We start from the raw sequence: 21,970 nt of genomic DNA, 5'->3' as shown, positions 1-21,970 counted from the left end.
CTCTTAGATTTTTGACTAGATTGATTTATTGCACTTTTTTGTTTTTGACTAGATTGATCTATTGGACTGTTATTATAAGAAGCCTACACAGGAGCTAGACTTTTAATAGCGGAGCGAGTCTGTGTCTTGGCTGTCAGGTCCCTTCTCTTCTGTAATTCTTTGGCGATTGCACACCCTCGATAGTTTGCTGGGTGATCTCCGCCACATTTAGCGCATCTAGGAGCAATATTTCTTGCAATCGTGCAGTTTATTGCAAGGTGATTTTCACCACATTTGACACATTTAGGTTTTCTTTTGCAGAATCGTTTCGTGTGATTGAAGTCCTGACATCTCTTGCATTACGGGATCACGTTCCCCGTTTTTCGTGGAGGTTCTATTTTCACTATCAGGTTTAATATTTGCCTAAGCTTGTAGATTTTATCAATACTCTCGCTTGTATTTATTTTTCCTTCACTTTTTAGGATGTTTACTGCATCTACGATGTTGAGGCCCTGACTTTTGACGTTATCCAGAATATCCTTTTTATCGCATGTCCAGTGAAGGTCCCTGGCCATTACTTTAATATGCCTATCGTTTTTGTTTTCGTAGGTAAACCATTCTATTTTATCACTGTCGAGTTTTTTCGCTATAGCACGATAATCGTCTATTTGTTCAGTGTTGATTTTCCAAACATTGTTATTAAGTGCTACTATTTTATATGTTTTCGTTACAGCTTCAACTACTAATGTCACTTTGTTGTAGGTATCAATTCCAACAACATTGATGGGCGGAGGTTTTCTCTCTATAGTGGCAGTTTGTTCGTTATCACCCGCTTTACTGGCATTAATGTTAGAGTGGCTTAATACGTTTGTAATAATATTGTTTAGTGTGGGTGTATTAATTGTGGATGTATTGATTGTGGGTGTATCGTTAGCGACAATGGCTTCAGGAGAGCTCTTTGCCTTTAGCTCTTCCCTGTTCGTTTAGGTGCTTTCGTGCAGGGCATACAATCTAATTCAAAGCCCATAAGTTCACTACTGTCACAATCGGAAGACAAGTACTTCCCACATTGTTTTCCCTTAGTTTTTTCTTCGTTTAGGGTTAGAGCTGCCTTCTAGGTCGAGTTTTCTTCTCTCAGTTCCTTTAGTTTCAACTGAAGCTTTTGAACGAACACCTAAATGTTGGAAAGTTTGTTGCGAAGTAGCTCATTTTCTTTTTCAGCCTGGTGGAGGCTTTCCATGGGTGGCAGAAATGGTGATGATGATTTTCCTGCCCGAAGATTTTGGTTATGTTGCAATAGTTGCCCCCCCCCCCCCCCCAGAATCCATGGGGCCGACCTCCTTAGAGGATGGATTTACCAACTTAATTGGCGTACCACCTGGGTAATAATTCCTGTTGTTTTATCTATTGCATAAGGTTTATATATTTGTGTTGTTGATTGCACATTTTTATAGCGAGCCGCTTGCTCCAAGTCAGACGCCCGCTCGTAGCCGCCAATTCTTGGTCAGACTCGTTTGTTTGCCGACCTAATCTACGCCACCTGGGTTGGTACCAGATCTTTCGAAGGGGTTACTCAGCGTAACACGGGAGACCTCGTGAAGGTTAGTTTCGGCGTTGGATAACAGAGACTAGAGGATGTTACTGCTACCCATCCTTGTAATCGCATGCTACCCGTTCCCCCCCCCCCCCCCAAAGCAAATTTATAAGAAAAACTTTTGAAAAAGTGGCCCATATCAACAAAACAATTTTAAGAGAAAAATGGGTCTATTTGGGCTAAAGTGGCAACACTAACCTTGACATAATAAAAATGTCTAAAGCCATGGTTCATTTTATTTTGCGATATTGTTAAATTGTCGGCATTTAACATCTACACACACGATTTTTGTACCATTTTTGTGCAATATTAGTCCAATGTTATTTATAATATTTATAATATTATTTGCAAATGCAAATTCTATATTATAAATAACATTAAAGGAGCTGCTAAAGCAGCACTGCCTACATAAACTTTGGTGCCAAAAAGTTTGATTTATATTATCTACTAATTGAAATTACGGCTACAAAAGCAGAAAAAAATTTGATGTTGATTTGACAGCAGATCTTTTGTAGTTTTACTAACAAAAACGGAATGCTTTTGCAGCAAACTACAAAACGTGCTGTCATACCAGATCCTTTTTAAAACTGCAAACCAGCGCTGTAGAACGTACTACTATAGTAGAATTGTACAACTACTTCGCCAAGCGTACTACTGTACTACTTTTACTAAAATTTTACTACTATTGTTTTTTTTTTTATTTATTTATGAATTGAATTTAGTTATTCGTGTAAAAAACTTTTTTGATAATTTCGTATTAGCTCAAAAAATTTTGCTGAAATTATAAAACTTAGTACTAAAATGGTATAATCAAAACGGATTACTGGCATTGCAGCAAGCCTTATTTTTATATTGATTTTTTTTTAATTTAAAAATAATATAATGTATTATTATCTATAAATGATGTTTCTCAGGAATTGCCATTTATTATTTTTTTTTTGGTATTAACTAATTATTACTTTTTGCTTTTGCTATTAATGATAGAAATAAAATATGTATTTCAAAATGAATGAATGCATAAAACCATTTGTTGCTTTATATGTTTTTAATGAAAAAAAAATTGATTTTTAGAATATGATAGCTACATTTTTGATAAAAAAAGTTATCAATGCAGAAAAAACGAGTATTTCACTATTTTAAAAAAGATTTTTAAATTAATAGAGTTCCAATCGTGTTTTACTTAAAATTCCAGAAATGTACTCGTATTTATAAAGATAGAAAAACCTACAAACTAACAAAGTGTACCGAAAAAAAAATAATTTAAAATTGTACTACTCTCAGACTGAAAATACTACCCAAGGTTTAGAAAAATACTACACATAAAAAGTTTGAAAACTTGCTTCAAATGCGAACTTAACCGAAATCGTTGAATACACGAAGTCAAACAGTTTTAAAGTAAAACAGTTTGAAAATAAAACATACCCAGAATGAAAGAGCAGATATTTCAAATTAAAGTAATTCAAATACTTACTTTGAAAAAAAAATTAGAAAATGCTGCCAGCTTAATTGGTTTGCGTTGCAATTTTGTTAAATAGCACCAAACCACTTACGAAACATATATCAAGTAATGCAGATTGGCGAATTTTGCATTTTTATACAGTGAACCACCTGCATTTTCAAAAACATCCCTCATTAAATGTAGAGTTTTTTAAGCTTTACTAGCAAAAACCGCATTTTCAAAAACACCCCTACTGCCAAACAAAATAGTTCGTTAAATGGAGATTGCGTTATATAGAGGTTCCTCCGTTTGCATTGCAAAATACCTTTGCATTGCAAAAAAAAACTGCTTAAGCTTTGATACATTTTGGAAAACAATTTTTACAATATTAATATATACTTTAACGTTTGTTTGAAAATTTCAATTCAAAGTTCCGTGCAAATGTTAATTTTTGCCAAACATTACATCATTAACAACATATCATTTTTATGCTGCATTGGAAAAATATTTAATAACTAGTACTTTATTGCTGAAAATATAGGCTAGTTTATTTAATTCTTATTTTATCTAGTAACATTTATGAATGAATGAGAAAAGCGTGCGTGATTTTTTCGATACCCGGTTTACTTTTATTTTTCGTATCCACTACTTATAGAACGCATTTAGGAAAAGTGTACAATGTCAAGAGCTTTTACTATATAACCTATTTATATTTCTTTGAAAAAGAATAATTTATTTAACTTATCCTCGACTGAATGCTTAAAAGTTCCTGTTACAGGAGTTCCCTTTGACTGAATTTGTTATAAGATATATTGTAAACGTATATAAAAAAGATATATTGTATACGTAGCAGAATAATTTAATTTTACCGCAAATTACGGATACAAATTTATAAAATAATTTAAAAAAATATTACTGAGTTAACACAATTGATAATTATTTATTTAAACCGCATTAGAAAATATGTAAATGTTTCGAGCATAAAAAACAATTATGCTTGTTAAAATATTTACAACATACATACATACATACATAAGTATATAAATTTTGGGTTTTATCTCATCTTTAGTTAATTTTAAACTTACCATTGTAAGCACAGTGCTTTTCTTTCATTTAAAGCATTTTACTTATGCTATTCAAGTAAAATCCAAGTAAATTTTCATAAATATCAAAGTTATCCTAACCTCAATATCGAATTTTGTCTTCGATGAAGAATAAACAATATTAAAACTACGAATTTAAATATGAAAGTTTGTAATTTCTGTTTCGAGTTGCGAAATCATTGAAAAAGTTTCTCATTGCGCAACATATTTTTCATTTTTATTCAATAAAGAAATTTACCAAAATATTCTATAAAAAAATATTGGGAGTAATTCACCCAAGTTTAAAAGAGTTTAAAATACTGCATCATTCCTCTTGCCAAGAGAATTTCGCGTCTTGCCAACGGAAATGAATCGTATGTTAATCATTAATTGAAAGTTCTCGTGTAAACACAAGTAAAGTGTGACTCTTTTTATAAATACTTTAAGGAAAAAACCTGTTAACAATTGTGTTTTTGCATATTATGTATATATATTTGATTTGACAGTTGATATAACAAATATATCAATGTTTTAATAATATAAAACTTAAAAAATGTAAGCACTAGTAAAATATAAAAAGAATAAGTTTTGACTTTTTCTAATTAAAAATTTGAAAAAAGTTGATATTGTGAGAGATATATGATGTTAAAAAGGAAGCTCAGCTTCCATAAGAATATGTGTAAATTCGTCAGTTGCGAATTGTCAATCTCTCTTGAGGTTTAGGCCTGTTGTTCTGTCAGCCGTCATATTTGAATATACGAAACAGAAACAAGTACCTACGTAAAGTCAGAAAAATAGCGCGATAACGACCTTTTTTGTCGTTTTGATGTCTTTTTTATATAAATTTAAATACAATGGTTGAAAATAAAAATGATGCATTGTTACAAATTTCCGTCCCACTAAATTGTGTTGAAGATTCAGAATTATCAAAATTTGAAAGTAAAAATGGGAATGAGGACTTAAACACAAACCGTTTCAGAGTGACCTGCCTAGAAAATCCGCCTAGAAAAAAGAGCGACGAGTTCTTAAATAAAAATATAATTGAGGAAGGTTTAGCATTTTCAGATTCAGATAATGAAGCAAAAATATTGTTAGTTCAAGATGAATGTGACGATGACAACCAAATAGAAGCTAAACATGAAAATTCTAAAAACGAAAGTGTGGCGTCAATATTAAGGTAAATATGTACTTACATACATAAGTACGTGATTTAGAATTAATATTTTACACATCCATCCCTCTTAGGTCAGTGGTGTCCGATGAAGAACAAAGTTGTTCATTAAATATGTTTAGTGAGCCTGTAGTACAACCTAGAAAATATGCGATCGTTGACACAGAATCTGAAAATGAAACTAAACCCGACAATGGAGTTTATGATTTCCATTGTTCAAGCGATGAAGAAACTAAAAACACAACGAAAAAAAAGAATAAAGCGAGTTTAAGTCCAAATAAAAAGGCAATGAGAAAATCGGCAAAGATTGCAATGGAAACAATAAATTCTATAAAAAGCGAAACACAAAGATTACATAGGGAGAATAATGTCAATGTGCCCTATCACGAACCTAAAAAATGTAGTTTAAAAGAATTTATGTCTAGAAAAACTGTACTTAAACCCAATACAGAAGCAAAATTTTGCCATGATTTTTCCTTAAAAATGGATAAAGAACAATTAGAACGTTATTCACAATATTTAAAAAAACGTGAAGAGGAAGCAGAGAAACTTTTCAATGATACTTCATGTAAAGAAATTGTAGAATCTTTTGAAGTAAATTCAAAAGGCAAAAGTATGGATCAGAAAACTTCTAAGGATATATATAGTAAAGATTGTGATGATATAAATATTTCGAATGAAAATAATAAAGTTCTAACTGAAAATCTCTTGGGGCATGAAAATTTAGCTGTTGATAATTCTATTCCATCGAAAAATTTATTAGCTTCATCGCCAGAAGGATATGAAGAAAATTTTAGTTATCAAAATTCAAGTCTTGAAAATATTGGAGATAAACAGATTGAAAAACCAAAAATTCAGATTATATCCAATGTTCAAATTTCACCAGCAGTTGCAATAACGCCCAGAGAAGTTGTGAAGCAATTAAAGCAACTTGTTACTAAAGAAGCGATAAGTTCAAATATATGCCCAAAGTTAACTGGAAGTCCTTCTTCTATAATTGATTTGGAAAGTGGAAAAATATCAGTTCCTGAAAAAAGATTGAGTTGTGTCGATAAGCTATTCCAAAATTACCCAGACTCGAATTATAAAAAAAAACTTTTAAAAAGTCATAACGAAAGTGAGGGTGTGTTAAGTATTTTAACTTTATATTTATATAAAATAAGATTGAGATATAAGTTTTATAACTAGGTTTCAGTGAATTTAAAACAGATAATGGGCCAGGATCTAACTACTTGAAATTGAAAAACAATTTAATGCGACAAATAAGGGAACGAAGAAAAATTGATATTGACAAGAAAATAAAACATTATAGGGAGGAAGAGGAGATAACGCATAAAATTTTTGAGGAAGAAGTTGATGACGTGGAATGCACTAATTCGCCAGAAAATGATTTAGACGAACATAAATACAGTTTTCTGGATGATAATGTCACTGAAGATGAAGCTGATGATGAAAGTGACGGAAATGACAATGTTGAAAAGCGACAAAAACGACGGGAGAACAAAAGAAAAATTGCAAAGTTCGCTGAAACCAGCTCAGAAGACGACGAAAATAATGAAAATATTAATTTTTCCCTTAAATATCCCTTAGAAGAAACAGAAGTTGAAAATCCTGAACTAGCCAAATTTAAAATGCCTCAAAACAAAGTTGCAGAAGAATTATTCGATATGGAAAATGATCAGCTCGATAATGATGAGGAACTTCTAGAATTATGTTCTGGTAGCTTCGGAAAAACACAGATTAAAACACAAGTTCGAAGTTTGAATGACTTAGACCCTCATAAAAATAAAATTAAATTTACTGAACAAAAAGCCGTGTCAATAAAAAATAAAGAAGTGCTCTCTCAGGTAGAAGAAATTATAAATTCCTGAAATACATATATAGATTACCTTTTTTTTTTTAGAATATTGATTTTAGTGACTCGTCAGAAGAAGAAGTTTTATCTACAAGAAATCTTATGAACAATAAAAAGAAAAATACAATATCATATTCGGACGAAGAAGATATTCAAAATACTAAAGCACAACAGGTATGTTATCCAAATCTGGATGAAGATGAGTCGATCGCTACATTTATAGATTATGATTCGGAAGAAAATGAAATTAGAGTTGAAATGACTAAAAGAGATATAGATAAAAAGGCTAATGAATTTTTCGAAAATGAAGCCGAACTTTCAGAATCTGACTGGGGCTCAGCCGATGAAGATGAAAGAAATCTTGACATGTATGATGCTGAATTGGGAGACGAAGATGAATTTGATGAAGAAAAATTAAAAGATGAAGTGGGACGAATACATATGCGAAAAATTTTAGATGAGGATGCTCGTCAAGTTAAAAAAATGCAGGAATTTTTTTTTGAAGATGAAGAAAATGACGGTATAGGAAGGCAAAGACAGTTCCGTTGGAAAAAAGCAGAGACTACTTTTAATATTGATGATGCCAAACAAGAAATTCTTGCGGAAACCGGTGCCATAGATAGCTGTGAAGAAGATGATGAAGAAGTGTGGAGGAAAATGAAACATGAAAGGGAAGTACTTTTAAAAGATAGGCTAGAATCTATTACTTCGCCGTCTTTTAAAACTGATGACAAAAATAATTTCGAAGATTTCGCAGAAAAAACTGTCGTATTAACTAAACCCTCAGCTACACTAATCGCAAAAACAAATTTTAAAAGTGAATCAGAAAACAAAAATGATTCAGCGTTTTTGATATCCAAATCTTCAACTCACTGTATAAGAGGTTCTTTTTTAAAAAGAGGGGGAGACATGCTTACAAAAATGGCCAGTATAACTTCGCATGTCTCAGAATTTGATGGAATTTCGAATGTACAAAGTCATACTGGGAAGAATAAAAATTTTATTTTTTCTATTTTAACTGAAAAAAACAATGAAAATATGAAAAGGAAATCAGTTTTGAACATAGATTCCGGCAAAGCAAAAAAACTTAAACTGCAATCTGGAAGTGCCCATAAAACTAAGAAAAGCTTAATTGATCATTTGGACGAGAGTTAAATTTAATATTGTTTTTAATTAATGCCTTATAATACATAAATGTAACTTATTATTATAAATTATATGAAAATGTTCAAATTTTTACAATTGCATATTATATTTTATAATAACAATGTTAGATTTGTGTAGTTTTTAAGTTTAAGCCAATTAAAATTCTAATAACTTAGTATCAATTTTAAATATTTTTAATTTAATGGAAAATTTTAATTTTTTATACTGTTCTCGAAATTTTAAAAATTTTCTTCACCGATTATATATTCATCTCGGATGTTATTTAATTTTGTAACTAAATTGTCAAGTGATATTTCTCCATGTACTTTGTTATCACGAGTACGAACATTGACAGTATTTGATGAGCGTTCTTTTTCGCCAACTACTAAAATAAAGTTGAATTGAGCCAACTGTGCGTTCCGAATTTTTTTGTTCATGGTATCGCCCGCATCGAGATCAGCCTCTGCCATAAATCCGGCATCATGTATACGTTTTCTAACGGTTTCAGCATATTCATCAAATTGTGGACCTACTGGAACGACCATCACTTGACGTGGAGAAAGCCAAAAAGGCCATTTCCCTGCGTAGCTTTCGGTTAATATCGCTATCATACGTTCAACAGAACCTAGTATAGCTCGATGAATGATAACAGGTCGTTTTTTTTCTCCAGATTCAGACACATATGACAAATTGAATCTACGTAATTAATTGATTAAATTTGTTTTGCTATGAGTTTATAAATTGTTGTAAAATTTAATCTTACCTTATAGGTAATTGAAAGTCTAATTGAATTGTTGCACATTGAAATGCTCTCTTTAATGCGTCTAAAATAGTGATATCTATTTTTGGACCATAAAACGCACCATCCCCAGGGTTTTCCTTCCATGGTAAACCGAACTCATCCAAAGATTCGGCTAAAGCTTTTTCAGCAGTATTCCACTGGTCAATTTCTCCTAAAAATTTATCAGGCCGCGTGGAAAGCACCAAATTAAAAGAAAATCCAAAAACATTGTAAACGTATCTCAAGAAATCTAAAGCTCCGGTTATTTCTTGCTTAATTTGTTCAGGAGCGCAGAAAATATGTGCGTCATCTTGTTGAAACCTTCGTACTCTGGTTAATCCAGTTAGGGCACCTGACAATTCGTTTCTGTGCAGAACGCCAAAGTCTGCCATACGGAGAGGCAATTCTCTCCAAGATCGGTTGCGGTTATCGAATATTAAACTAAAAGAGCGATTAATAAGAAATTTCAAAAAAAAGGAAAAATAAAGTTACCAATGTCCAGGACAATTCATTGGTTTTAACGCAAAAATTTCTTTTTCAACATCAAATTGGAACATGTTATCAGCATAATGTTGCCAATGCCCAGAAGTTTGCCACAACTTAGAATTATAAACATTTGGTGAAACAACTTCTTGAAAGCCACGTTTTCTGTACTCCTTTCTTATAAAGCTTACTAAAGTGTTGTAAATATGAGCTCCACGTGGTTGAAAAAAGCATGAACCTGGAGAAAGTTCATGGAAGAAAAATAATTCTTGTTCACGGCCAATTTTACGATGATCTCTTTTGGCAGCTTCCTCTTGAATTTTTTCCCATTCTTTTAGCTGCTTTGCATCTGGAAAAGATATTCCGTAAACACGTTGCAAAGTTTCTGCTTCAGCTTTGCCTTCCCAATAAGTTGAAGAATTTTTGGTGATTTTTAACGCTTTAACTTTTCCCGTGTGACGTACATGTGGACCTCTACAGAGATCAATCAAAGGACCACATTTATACACAGTAGTAGTAGGGGTTGTCACCTTTTCATTTAAAATACGACACTTGAATTCATTATATTTGAACATTTCAAGTAAATCATCTTTTTTCATTTCTAATCGTTCAAACGGTTGCTTTTCCTTTACAATTTGCTTAATCAAGTTTTCCATAACGGGATAATCATTTGTAGATATCTGAAAGTGAACTATATTTGTTGAATTTGGATAAAATTTTTGACTTATACTTACACCTTCCCCTTCCAGAAACATATCGTAATAAAACCCACTTTCAATTGGTGGACCATAGCACAAATGACCTCCATAAATTCTTTCCATTGCTTCTCCCATAATATGTGCCGAACTATGCCAAAAAACAGCTTGCGCATCAGGATCATCGAATTTCAAAAGTTGAAGGCTGCAGTCAGATTCAAGCACACGATCTAAATCCCATACTTCCCCATTGACTTTAGAGATTATAGTGTTATCAGCCAAACCTTGACTAATTCCCTTTGCTATGTCGAAGGGAGTAGTTTCCCATGATGTTCCATCTATTTGTTTACCGTCAGGCAATGTAATTTTAATTTCTTTCCTAGGCTTTGTGGCAAGCTCTGCAAAGTATTCTTCTTTGCATTTTTCCCACAATTTATTTCTTTCTTCTATATATGCCGGCCATGGCTTCAATTCTTTAACTTAAATATAAACCAAATTATTAAATCAATTTAATCAACTTATACATAAATTTTTTCTTACCATTTTTTCCACCGTCACCAGGAGTCTGAGCATTCTGATTCTTTTGCTTCTCCTTTTTCATTTTTGTGGCCTGAAATTAATAATTTTATTAACAAATTTTCGCTGCAGGAGGCAATCATCACACAACAATAATTATATTAAATAAAACTATGGAGTTAATAAATTCAATAAAAAAATGATGCAATTTTATTTAAAAATTACTGGCGAAATTAGATACCAAAGTTGAATAGTCGTATCTAAAAAAGTTGTGTGGATATGATATGCCCCCCGATAGAAATCTGCCAACAGTTTTTTCACCGAATAAAAAATTGTTATACACTTTTATTATTCTTAAATATTTATTCATTACTTATAATATTTTTCAATTAAAATTCTATTGTAAAGTAAATTATTATTTCATGCCTGTTTTTCTTCGATTTGCAAATTATTTAATTCCGGCACCACGTTGTCAACCATTTTTCTTACAATACAATATTAAAGTAAAATAAATATCAAATGTTTAATAAGCATAAATATACATATTTGTCAATTTTTGGTGTCACTTTAATTTTATAATAAAAAAATCTTTGCATAAATTTAGGAGAGAATATATTCAATAAAAAAAAAAAACGTAAAAATTCATATAAATTGTTTAAAATTAAGAAAAAGGTAGAAAAATTTATTACATACCTTATTTTTTTGCGGCATTCTTAATAATGAAATATTAATATGTATTGCAAAACAATTAGTTACGTACTGAAACCTAAATAAGGAAAGAATACTTGAACTTGTCAAAACGCAAATTATTCCTAATAGTATATAAGAAATTATATTCGCATATACATACTATTAAAGTTCCACGCTATTGTTTATTTTCATTATGTAATAAGGATTATAAAAACATTTGTAATTAATCTTAGTTTTTATTATCAATTGTTATTTTTTATTTAACTAGCTATTGTAGAAAATTGATAAAGTGGAAATTTGAAATCGATCAGAATGAAAAAGGTGATGTTTAATGTTTCTGCATAAATAAGTCCCATCCCTAGTGTCTTGAACTTCAATTTGGCATAATAATGACGTACAAGTTCAAATTACAAATAGAGCCGTCAATAACGTTGTTGCTGTTTTTGCATCGTTGTTTTATTTTCTCCGTATTTTTTTTCTAATTTTCTTCAAGAAAATTAAGAATAAAATTTTTACTTTTTTTCTATAAAAATATTTTATAATCTACAGATTTTAATACATTGAAGGTAAGAATAAAAAATACAACATATTTTCTAAAATTATGTATAATATTTATTCTATACTAGTCATAATTAAAAAAGATATAGGTACCCATGTACATGCATACCTACGTACATGTAGAGATGATATGTATTCAAACACGAATGTACATGTATATTAAAGTGAAATTTCAAAAAGTAGGACGATTTATCTAAATTAATGTAGAGAAAGGTAAGCTCTACATTTTTTATATAATGACAATAAATATACACATAGGAAAAAAAAATTTACGTGTCACTTTAAATTTTTTTAACTTCTAGCTAAATTGAATTTTTGAGAAAATATTAACTAAGTATGTATTTATAAATGCATGTCCCCAGTAGGCGTGCTTTGAATTATAATAGGTTTACAAGAGATACATGTATGCATATATCCTACATACATATATATATATATATATCTCACCATAGGTACATACGTGAGGGTTTCGCAAATTTCATTTCAATTTAAAATAAATTTTTAGAATGGAATTCACTTCAAACTTATTATAGATAAATAAATGAAAAAAAATAATGGAAAACGATTTTATCATACTATTCACCTCCAAGCAATTTTAAATAACTTATTTATGGAATTATTCAAATAATTTTAGATACTAAAAAGAAATTTAATTCGTAACAATGTCTATAGCCAAGGAGAATTTAGATGAGCGAATCGAAAGAATTAAAAGACAAACTGAAGAAATAGAAAAAAAGCATCGTGAAGCAGAAGAAGATCGTTTAATGGCTTTAAAAATGAATGCTTTAGTAACCAAATCTACATTGGATGATGAAAATTGGCCAAAGGCACATAAGTATGACGAATTAGATTTTACTTACGATGTTGACCCTGAAAAGTTGGAAGAATCTAACAAAGCTAAAGAAGAAGAAAAGCTTAAACCTAAACGGGATTATAAGAAATTTGCTGAAGGTGAAGGTCCACCTCCAGATCCGAAATACAATTTTTTAGCTGATAATGAACGTGACGGCAATATTAATCAGCAAATTTTTCATAAAAATGATAAATCTAAGCAAACTTCAAACAGCAGCTACAGTAATAAAAGCAAAGACCAGTTTAGCAAACGTGGTGGTAGTCAAAATAACAGTTTTCGGGGTGGGCGCGGGAATAATTTTGGTAGTAGTAGCAAAAATTCTTTACAACCGCAGTCGGCACCGTATAATCAATTGCAAAATCACAAGTTGCAAAATAAAACCTCACAATTAGAACAGTGGCGTAATAATAATGATAAAACTGTTGGGGAAGACATTAAAGCTGGAAGTAATCGCAATCAAAATCTAAAAATTAATGAAAAGTGGAAAAAAGATTGGGATACAGACAAAACAGATAAAACAAATTTTCTTCATGAATCGTATAATAGTAATAGAAGTCCAAAACACACTGCCATAAAAAATATCCCCAATCATCCAAATCAACAAACAAATGTTCAGCAATCGAATAACGTTTACAGTCAAGCTGAATATATGATAGAGAAAAGAGGAAATATTACCGTATCTGTTTCTCAAACGGGGGAAGTAAAGAGCGTTAAATGTGAGTTAACATTTTTTTGCCTTATTTTGAGTTTTGTTAATTTTATAATTTTTTCAGTGTCATCGGCACCAGCAATAGGCACTGGCCGAGTCGGTCCTAGGCAGTTGTCTAAAACAAGTTTCCAGGTACAAACAAAAATTTCACCTGAAAATGAAAATTTTCAAACGCAATATAAACAAAATGTAAACATAAAAACAAGCAATGTTGATAATCCGGAGCTTAATAATAACAACACATGCCAAAATTTTTGTGGTTCTAGTAATTTTGAAAATAAAAATGGATCTCAATCTATAAATTCTGAACTGCAAAACATGGAAATGCAAAATTTGCTACATCAGCAAAAACGAATAAAGCAACAGCAACTAATATTACAGCAGCAGCAATTACCACAACAACTCTTAACTCAGCATCAGCAAAATACACAAATCAAATATGGATCAAATAACACAGAGGTGCCAAAACTTTCACAAAATCATTTACTTAAGCAAAGTAAACAAGAATTACTTATTCAAAAACAACGAGAACAATTGCAACAACAACAACAGTTGCAGCAGGCTGAACAACAACAGTTAATTTTGCAACGAAAAAAGGATCAGCAACTACAACTTTCATTACTTGAACAGCAAAATCAACAACAAGATCAATTAAAACAACAACTATTAGTTCAGCAATTGCATCAACAACAACAAAAAGAGCTAATGCAGCAACGGCAAAGTCTATTAAAGCAACAGAAACATCAGCAACAGCAACAACAACAACAACAACATCAACAACAACAACAGCAACTAAAGCAACATCATAATCAACAATCTCAATCTTTAGGAACCTCGATATGTGAAAGCAATAAACAAACAAATGAATTTGAAATGTCCAATGCAAAGACACTAATTACTAAAAGTCCTAAAAAGGAAAAAAAGAATTTTAAAAATAATTTCACTCAAAAAACTGAAATGCCATCAAAAATTATGAATTCTACTGTTGGTATTTTGCAAATACCGGAGGTTAATAATTCTCAAAATATCGGTGCTGCAATAATAGATCCTAAAGTTTTAGATACAGTAGCAAAAGAATTATCTACAAAACCAGAATTCGCTAAAAAAAGTGTTCAAGACAGACTTTTACGAATTCGCCAAAATTCAAATGTCGAAAACTCAGATGGAACAACTGGTGGCAGTGATTTAAGTTCCAAAATGAATTTAAATTCTGCACCTGAATTAACAGAATCTGAGACCGTTTCTTGCAAATGAGAATAATTATATTAAAGAAATTATTAATTTTAATTAACAAAGAATTTATAATATTGTTTCTTTATTGTAATAAGTTCGTGATTTCTTTTAATATACAATTGTATATCTTTAATATTTCGTTGAAAATTTAAAAATTTAATTTAAATAAATAGATAAAAAAATTATAAAACAAGTAAAATAGTTAAAAGAAACTAACAAAATTTAATTATTTATCCAAAATTTAAAATTCGTATTTCGGAAGAATTGTTATTTCGAAAAAAAAAAACATAAAACATTCAATATTAAAAAAGCACGGCTTAAATTTTTTTTATTAGCACTTATTACTTTTACTTTGATATTTAGTCTGTAAAATATTTAATTACAAAAATTTTACATATATTTAGAAAATTTTCAAACTAAATTTGAATTATATTGGGAAAAGCAAAAAACAACACCAATTAAGATATCAGAATTGTTTCTACAATTTGTAATTATTTGTATTATATGAAATAGACAAAAAAGTTTAATATTTTGAGGTAGATTGAAAATAAAAAGAAAAAATAAAGTAATTGGAATCGTATAAACAATTCAGAATTCTTTAAAATTTTCCTAATATAACTAATTGTAAAATATAATTTAAAAAATAAAATATATTACATTAATGCTAAATGAAATTATGAATTTCTTTAAAATTCCAACCTCGAATTTTCTCAAGCATTATTTTGACAAATTTATTAAGAAATGATTTTTTCTAGTATTAAATAAATACCAATACATATTTAACTTTCTACCATTATTTTTTAACTATTTGTTTTTTAAGTTAAGTATTTTATTCAGTCGTATTTAATAATCAAATGTATAATTTTGTTTTTTTATAAGCTATTTATTTTACTTCAAACTGTTTTTATTCAACTTTTGTTAACTAAAAGATTAAAAGTTGATGGTTAATTACTGTAATGTTATATTATTTTTATATTTTGTATTAAAAAATGTTGTGAATCAATGTGTCAACAATTCAGCAATTTACATGCTATTCAAGCAAATAAAATAAATAAATTGTGATTATAAATGAAACACATTTTCAAAAGATAGTAAAACTAAATTGTCTCAAGGATGTAATAAAATTTTATTTTTATTTTTTATTTTTAAGAAAATATGTATTTTTATTGTTCATATTTTTTGGATTTTTTTATTTTCCGAATTCAAAAATTCAGAATATTTATTATGATTACTTAAAATTATATTGAAATAAATTTCGATTAATCTGACACTAAAATTGGAATTACATAAAAAAGATTCTAAAAATAACAATAAAAGTTTTTTATTTTAACACTTAGAGGAAACAAGTCCTACATTTATTGTATATCCACGGTAAAATGTAATAATATAATAAAATGATAAAGATTTTATAGATCTGTAAACGCAGTACTGCAAAACAATAATTCCAAAACGTAATGCTGCAAAAAACAGCTTGATGGATATGCAATATATTTTTGACTATAATGCTGATAATCTACAAATTTTTTATTTAAAAACTAAATTACCAACATGAAGATGAATACAGCTAAAAAATACGTTATTTTATATACTACCGTTGAGTCAGAATACTCGTCAGATACCTATTTCTTTACTCGTAAATTTATGTTTATACGAGTATGTAGATAAATATACAGGCTGCTTCAGAAAGATATTCAACAACATATACCATTGGTTAGAGGGTCGAAAATGGGTAAAACTTTTGTTCCGGACTAGGTTCGAAATCTCAAGTGTTTTCGAGATACAAGGAAATTTCGAGATAAGCGTTTTTGATTATAACTTCCGTTCCGAAAAAGATAGGGCTTTAAACAAACAGTGTCTGAAAAATCTAGTAAGGGGCTTAAAATAAACACCTTACTTGATTATGTATTTTGTGTACTTTCGGAATATCAATCATTCGAACTTTAGGAAAAATCAAATTTTTCCCTTTTTGATTTTTTCAGTTTTTTCTAGCCAGGTAATTTCGTTCGCAATTTTTTGAAACTTTGAATTTTTTATGGATGAAAAAGCTAAAGGGACCAGTCAAGACAGAAATCTGGAAATTTTTTTTCCCAGTACTGGATTCGAGTCAATAAATATAAATCAGATATAAAATTAATAAATATAAGAAGATTGAACATACCCACAAGTATATATAATTATATATCTATATACACAAAGTTTTACAAGATTTTTCTTAAAAATTAATATTTACTCATATTAATATATATTAAAACTCATATTAATATATATTAAAACTCATATTAATATATATTAAAACTCATATTAATATATATTAAAACTCATATTAATATATATAAAAAATTTATATTAATATGAGTTTAACAATTAATTTTAATTCTTAAATTATTATTATAAATAATAAATGAATTTTAGAAATCATAGTAGGACTTTGATTTTCCGTGAAAAATTGTATTTTTATATGTATGTAGATTAAGTACCTACGTCATATACGTATTAAATAAAATTAAAATAAATAGGTTTGGATGCTGAAATGATGTCTAGCAATGAAATTCATAGTTTTGAGGGTGAAGCGGAAAATGATAAAGATTTTATGGGAGTAAAAATAATTTTCTTACTACCTCAAATTTGACCCTGTAGTAATTATTTTTTTTATTAGATATATATTGGCGGCAGGAATAATATAAAACAACGTCATGGTAAAGGTAACTATTTAAGCGAATCAAAGTTTATTGAATGAAAAAATAATTTCATCTCTAATATTAGGTTGGGCGATTTTTCCAAATGGGGATCAATATGATGGTGATTATGTAAATGGACAACGACACGGTATAGGTTTATATGTATTTCAAAATGGAGCCCGTTATTTAGGTCAATACCGCCGTGGTAATATAGTTATTGAAAAAAAAATTGTGTATTTAATCAAAGAATGTTTCTGAAGGGCAAAAATCTGGCAAAGGCATATTTTTTTATCCGGATGGAAGCATATACGATGGAAATTGGCAAAAAAATTTGCGTCATGGTTCTGGTATATATACTTATGCAAATGAGGATATATATGATGGTAATTGGCACAAAGGATTACGGCACGGTTTAGGATGTTATATATTCAAAAACGAAACCGCAGTTTTTCGCGGAACTTGGATTCAAGGTATACCGGTAGGATCGATGGAAATAGATTTTCAAATTTACAAATATCATGGAAATTATGATTATCAATATCCACAAGGACCAGGAATTTTTTCATTCATGTCTAAATATATGTTAAGTGGATATTATAAATCTGAAAGTATTAATTTACTAAAAGAAGAAATAATTGAAGGAAATGATATCGAAAATATATCTGAAAAATTTCAAAATAATAAGCACCCGAAATTGTTGGAAAATGTTCTTTCACCTCCTTTATGGTATTCTCAAACTGTATCAAAATATGATTTTTCAAAGTTACCTCAAAAATCGATGCTTTGGGATTTGTCTGATTCAGAGTATTCAACTTGTGATTTTTCTTTTAATGAAAGTGAAATAAATGAATTTACAATGAAAGAACCAGAACCATTTGAACAAGAAGAATGTGAAACTGAATGTGAACCGAACGCATCTAAATCTATAGTCAGTACTGAGTAATAATCAGTATATGTATATAGAAACAACGTGAAATAAATGAATAATAATTCGAAACTAGAACTAATAAATAAAACACTTTCGTATTAGTTTTTGAAGAGTAACATTTATTTAGTAATTTCTATTGATTTTTTCTATATTCACGGTAATTTAGAGATTGATTATAAAGGAATTTAAACAGTTAAAACTATTCGTTTGATTTTAAATTATGTTATTGCTTACAGAAAAAAGTAAGAACTGCAAGGATTTGCATGTGTACATATTATGTATTAATATATTTTTTTAAATTTTGTTTTCTAAAACGATTTAAGAATTTTCTTTTACAATTACTTATTTAGCGGAGTTTGAAATTTAAAAAATAATAACCATAGTTTTCTTTTATGCCGTGCATACCAATACAATCTGAGTGCGTATATACCAATACAATCTGATTTTTAAAAAGAAATATTGAAGTTAATTAGTTTATATTTATAGAGCTTATTTATTTTTCGCACTTATTCTTAGATATTTTAAATAGTTTTAATATTTCCAAGAGATAAATGTAGATTGTCCCTGTATCATTTATTTTTGGAAAAGTTATCGGCAAGAAAGGTACACAGATATATTTTTTTAAACTGATACAAGTGATAAAAAATTATGACGAATGAAAATATTTTTTAGAACATTATAGAAATGTTTTCTTACACCTTGCTAGACTCTTACTGATTTCCTATGATTTGAGTTCTTTTTTTATACTTTTTTTAAATATTTTCTTCTATTCATTTAAGAATTATTTGTATTAACAATAGTTTTATTATTTATTCAGCTTCAGTAAAAAAATATAACATTTTTTTTTTTAATTTTGAATAATTTTGTGTTTAATTTTGTAAAAATATGTTCCAAAACTTTTTCTTTTTTGAGTTTTAAAATTTGTTTACATTTTTAATTAAATAATTTGTTTTTGTTTTCTTTTTAAATAATTTTTTGTCAAATTTTGTATACATTGGTATTTTATACTTTTTGTTTCACAAACTTTATTATCATTGTTACTAAAGCCTTAATTTTTGATAAAAGATATATTTTATAAATATAAATTTATTAAGGGCAAAAAACAGACCTAAATAAAAAAGTTGGTAATAAGTTGGTAATAATTATATGTAATTAATTAAAGCAAAACAAATACATACATATATTTTAAATATGAAGAAAAATTTTTAAATTTTTAATCTTAATACAATATTTTTAATACAGTTTGTATAATTTTTTTATTTGATTTTGTTTTTATTACTATAATAATATTATACCACATTTAATTGAATTGCATCACAGTTAATTAAAAACTAACGTATTATGTATGATGTACGGAAATTTCTAATTCATAACTTTACTATTCAATAAGGTAAGTGTTTTTCAAAAAATTAGGGAGAAATATGATTTCATCTCTAAAATTTACCTTATTGTTAAGTTAATATACGGAAAAATATCCATTTTTTATGATTTCGAACATAGACTCATATTTAAGCATTTTCATTTACCTTTTTCTAAAAAGTAGCTAATCGCTTTGGTATCATCACTTATCCCAGTTTTCTTTTTGTGAAAAACCGATTTTAGCTTGAAAACGCTTTTTTCACTTTTTTATCACTATCGGATTAGTCAAACTGTAATTTTTATCAATAAAAATGTTTTTGACATTTTTTCACAATCCAATCATCAATTTGATTAGTTCAATTTAGACTGCTTGGAGTTCAACTTTAATTGAAATGGATATATAAAAAGGAGATATTTAAATATATTTTTTAAATATTTTAACAATTTACTCTTACTATTAAATTTTATGTCTCTATTTCCCCCCAATTCTGCAAAGCTAAATAAAACAGAGACACAAAACTTTCTACAAACTTAATAAATATAAAAAGTAAATCAGTTACAAAAAGCTGTAAATTATTAAGACAAAATAAAAATTTGTCATAAACAGGCGTGCTCATATTTAATAAATAATAGTTCAAATGGCAATATCTTAGGTTTCAACGATATCGAAAAAATTTATCGCGATAGTTAGTTTTTTATAAATTAAATTTACCTGTAGAGCCCAAATTAATTACTTTTTTTTTTGAAATAGGAGCTAGAATATTGAGGGTTTTAAATCACTGTTTCCTGCAATCAGAGTTACTGATTAGAATTCCACCAATCAGTATCATTGATCAGCATTTCAAAGTATTATTGAACGGGTAAGACGGGTTTCGTTAAAAAGCCTATACGAAAAAAACATTTTATTTAAGCTTAAAATTCAAAAACTTAATGTTTTATGCTTATTACCGACGAACGAGTTTAAGACTGCATTTGTTGATTATTCCGATAAGATTTCCTTCATTAAAATCACATTCCAGGGATTATCAAATTTTTAGAAAGTTTTAGGCGCGATTGTATTTCATCGGGCTTTCGATTTCCTATTGCATTATGGAATAACAACAAAAAAAGGATGGTTATCTTAAAGAAGATAATTTTTAAAATCGAAATTACATTTAAGGAATTAATTTCAAGTTAAAAAAAAATTAGGGAAAGTGATGATACTCGTATATCGTTATAATAGAATTTCTAAACATTCACTTTTCAAAAAAAAAAAGATGTATTCTTTTAGAGCTTTGTAAGAGTAATTTAAATTAAGACATTCAAATATCACATAAAATTTATGGATATAATCGTCGCTTGCGAAATTTTTTTTTAATTCAACTTTGAAACCATCCCATAAAAATAATTTATGTGATATTTATAAAAATATAATTTTCATAATTTCAAATGTGGAAAATGAAAAATTGAAAATTATATTAAAACTACTCAAAATTACGTATAGGGGAAAGTTTTCAAGTTGAATAGAAAAAAAATTTCGAACAAGTAATGATGTACCGTACATTTGCATATTTTTTGCCTATTTCATAAATTAACATATTTCAAAGTTTCCGTATATCAGAAGCCTTTTTTGGTTTTTCATATTCGCATACATAATTAAACCTTGTTACTTAATTATTTTTTATTATAACTAACTTTACATTGTAATACTGTGTTGCTTATTTTATTCAAACCATTTTATATTTAAGTAAATAAAATTGTAACTTTTTTTATTTTTTTTTCAGCACAAATATTTTATCATATTATTAAAATTGTAAATGTCATATTAGTTTGTAATATTTAGTTTGTGTTATAAATTCCTTTTTGTAAAAGGAAACCATTTGCAAACCAATATTTTATTTGTATTGCATGTTATGTTTTTATAGGTAACTTCACCATTGAAAAAAAAATACTAATGAAATTTTGTAATCAGGTAGAATTTAAAAAAAAAATGTGATACATTTCAAATGAAAACTTTTGAAACTTTCTGAATGAGATGATTTTTCTTTTCCATGATAATACTAATGTTTAAATTCTAAATTATTACAAAATTACACTGCAGAATTATAAGTGAGATTAAAAAATATTAGTATTCTTCACGTTTAATTTTTTTTATTTTAAGCTGAAATACAAAGTATTTGTGCAGAAAGATATTGAAATGTAATATAAAATAGAATAAATATATTTATATAAGCTTTTTCGTT

At 28.4% G+C, this 21,970-nt stretch overlaps 4 protein-coding genes across 8 annotated transcripts; 3 read left to right on the top strand and 1 right to left on the bottom strand.

Annotated features, from left to right (window-relative positions):
* The first annotated feature begins 4,809 nt into the window (after positions 1 to 4,809).
* LOC129615106 (claspin-like) lies at positions 4,810 to 8,454 on the top strand. Of its 2 annotated transcripts, none has more exons than XM_055530177.1 (4): positions 4,810 to 5,270; positions 5,339 to 6,387; positions 6,453 to 7,111; positions 7,168 to 8,454. In XM_055530177.1, exons 1-4 carry the CDS (start codon positions 4,948 to 4,950, stop codon positions 8,272 to 8,274), a joined length of 3,138 nt encoding a protein of 1,045 aa, XP_055386152.1. In that variant the 5' UTR covers positions 4,810 to 4,947; the 3' UTR covers positions 8,275 to 8,454. The 2 variants fall into 2 exon arrangements, with proteins under 2 accessions (XP_055386152.1, XP_055386151.1); XM_055530176.1 differs by having other exon boundaries at positions 5,339 to 6,396.
* Positions 8,355 to 11,509, bottom strand: LOC129615107 (threonine--tRNA ligase 1, cytoplasmic). Of its 4 annotated transcripts, none has more exons than XM_055530181.1 (6): positions 11,434 to 11,509; positions 10,765 to 10,834; positions 10,264 to 10,703; positions 9,539 to 10,209; positions 9,029 to 9,487; positions 8,355 to 8,961 (listed from the first exon to the last, which is right to left on the bottom strand). In XM_055530181.1, the coding sequence occupies exons 1-6, from the start codon at positions 11,449 to 11,451 to the stop codon at positions 8,505 to 8,507; spliced, it is 2,115 nt and encodes a 704-aa protein (XP_055386156.1). In that variant the 5' UTR covers positions 11,452 to 11,509; the 3' UTR covers positions 8,355 to 8,504. The 4 variants fall into 4 exon arrangements, with proteins under 4 accessions (XP_055386156.1, XP_055386154.1, XP_055386153.1 ...); XM_055530179.1 differs by lacking the exon at positions 11,434 to 11,509 and adding an exon at positions 11,167 to 11,250; XM_055530178.1 differs by lacking the exon at positions 11,434 to 11,509 and adding an exon at positions 10,982 to 11,239.
* A 345-nt stretch (positions 11,510 to 11,854) lies between these two features.
* LOC129615084 (putative mediator of RNA polymerase II transcription subunit 26) lies at positions 11,855 to 16,038 on the top strand. The gene is made up of 3 exons (XM_055530151.1): positions 11,855 to 11,996; positions 12,623 to 13,557; positions 13,615 to 16,038. The coding sequence occupies exons 2-3, from the start codon at positions 12,651 to 12,653 to the stop codon at positions 14,802 to 14,804; spliced, it is 2,097 nt and encodes a 698-aa protein (XP_055386126.1). The 5' UTR covers positions 11,855 to 11,996; positions 12,623 to 12,650; the 3' UTR covers positions 14,805 to 16,038.
* A 470-nt stretch (positions 16,039 to 16,508) lies between these two features.
* Positions 16,509 to 18,404, top strand: LOC129615146 (radial spoke head 1 homolog). The gene is made up of 5 exons (XM_055530225.1): positions 16,509 to 16,512; positions 17,300 to 17,379; positions 17,440 to 17,485; positions 17,547 to 17,666; positions 17,722 to 18,404. The coding sequence occupies exons 1-5, from the start codon at positions 16,509 to 16,511 to the stop codon at positions 18,402 to 18,404; spliced, it is 933 nt and encodes a 310-aa protein (XP_055386200.1).
* The last annotated feature ends 3,566 nt before the right edge of the window (positions 18,405 to 21,970 follow it).

This window comes from Condylostylus longicornis, unplaced genomic scaffold, assembly GCF_029603195.1.
Source record: "Condylostylus longicornis isolate FDR11 unplaced genomic scaffold, ASM2960319v2 ptg000135l, whole genome shotgun sequence".
Classification (NCBI taxonomy): Eukaryota; Metazoa; Arthropoda; class Insecta; order Diptera; family Dolichopodidae; genus Condylostylus; species Condylostylus longicornis.
Note: the sequence above shows the minus strand (reverse complement) of the source record. Positions and strands in the feature narration are given on the sequence as shown.

Bases quoted from the DNA above. Each gene is read 5' to 3' on its own strand.
- LOC129615106 (XM_055530176.1), top strand. From the start codon at position 4,948: ATGGTTGAAAATAAAAATGATGCATTGTTACAAATTTCCGTCCCACTA. The intron at 5,271-5,338 runs GTAAATATGTAC...CATCCCTCTTAG, and splicing joins AGTGTGGCGTCAATATTAAG to GTCAGTGGTGTCCGATGAAG. The intron at 7,112-7,167 runs GTAGAAGAAATT...TTTTTTTTTTAG, and splicing joins ATAAAGAAGTGCTCTCTCAG to AATATTGATTTTAGTGACTC.
- LOC129615107 (XM_055530178.1), bottom strand. From the start codon at position 11,110: ATGAATAAATATTTAAGAATAATAAAAGTGTATAACAATTTTTTATTC. The intron at 9,488-9,538 runs GTAACTTTATTT...TCGCTCTTTTAG, and splicing joins ATGAATTGTCCTGGACATTG to TTTAATATTCGATAACCGCA. The intron at 8,962-9,028 runs GTAAGATTAAAT...TTAATTACGTAG, and splicing joins GACTTTCAATTACCTATAAG to ATTCAATTTGTCATATGTGT.
- LOC129615084 (XM_055530151.1), top strand. From the start codon at position 12,651: ATGTCTATAGCCAAGGAGAATTTAGATGAGCGAATCGAAAGAATTAAA. The intron at 13,558-13,614 runs GTGAGTTAACAT...TAATTTTTTCAG, and splicing joins GGAAGTAAAGAGCGTTAAAT to TGTCATCGGCACCAGCAATA.
- LOC129615146 (XM_055530225.1), top strand. The intron at 17,380-17,439 runs GTAAAAATAATT...TTTTTTTATTAG, and splicing joins ATGATAAAGATTTTATGGGA to ATATATATTGGCGGCAGGAA. The intron at 17,667-17,721 runs GTAATATAGTTA...ATGTTTCTGAAG, and splicing joins TTTAGGTCAATACCGCCGTG to GGCAAAAATCTGGCAAAGGC.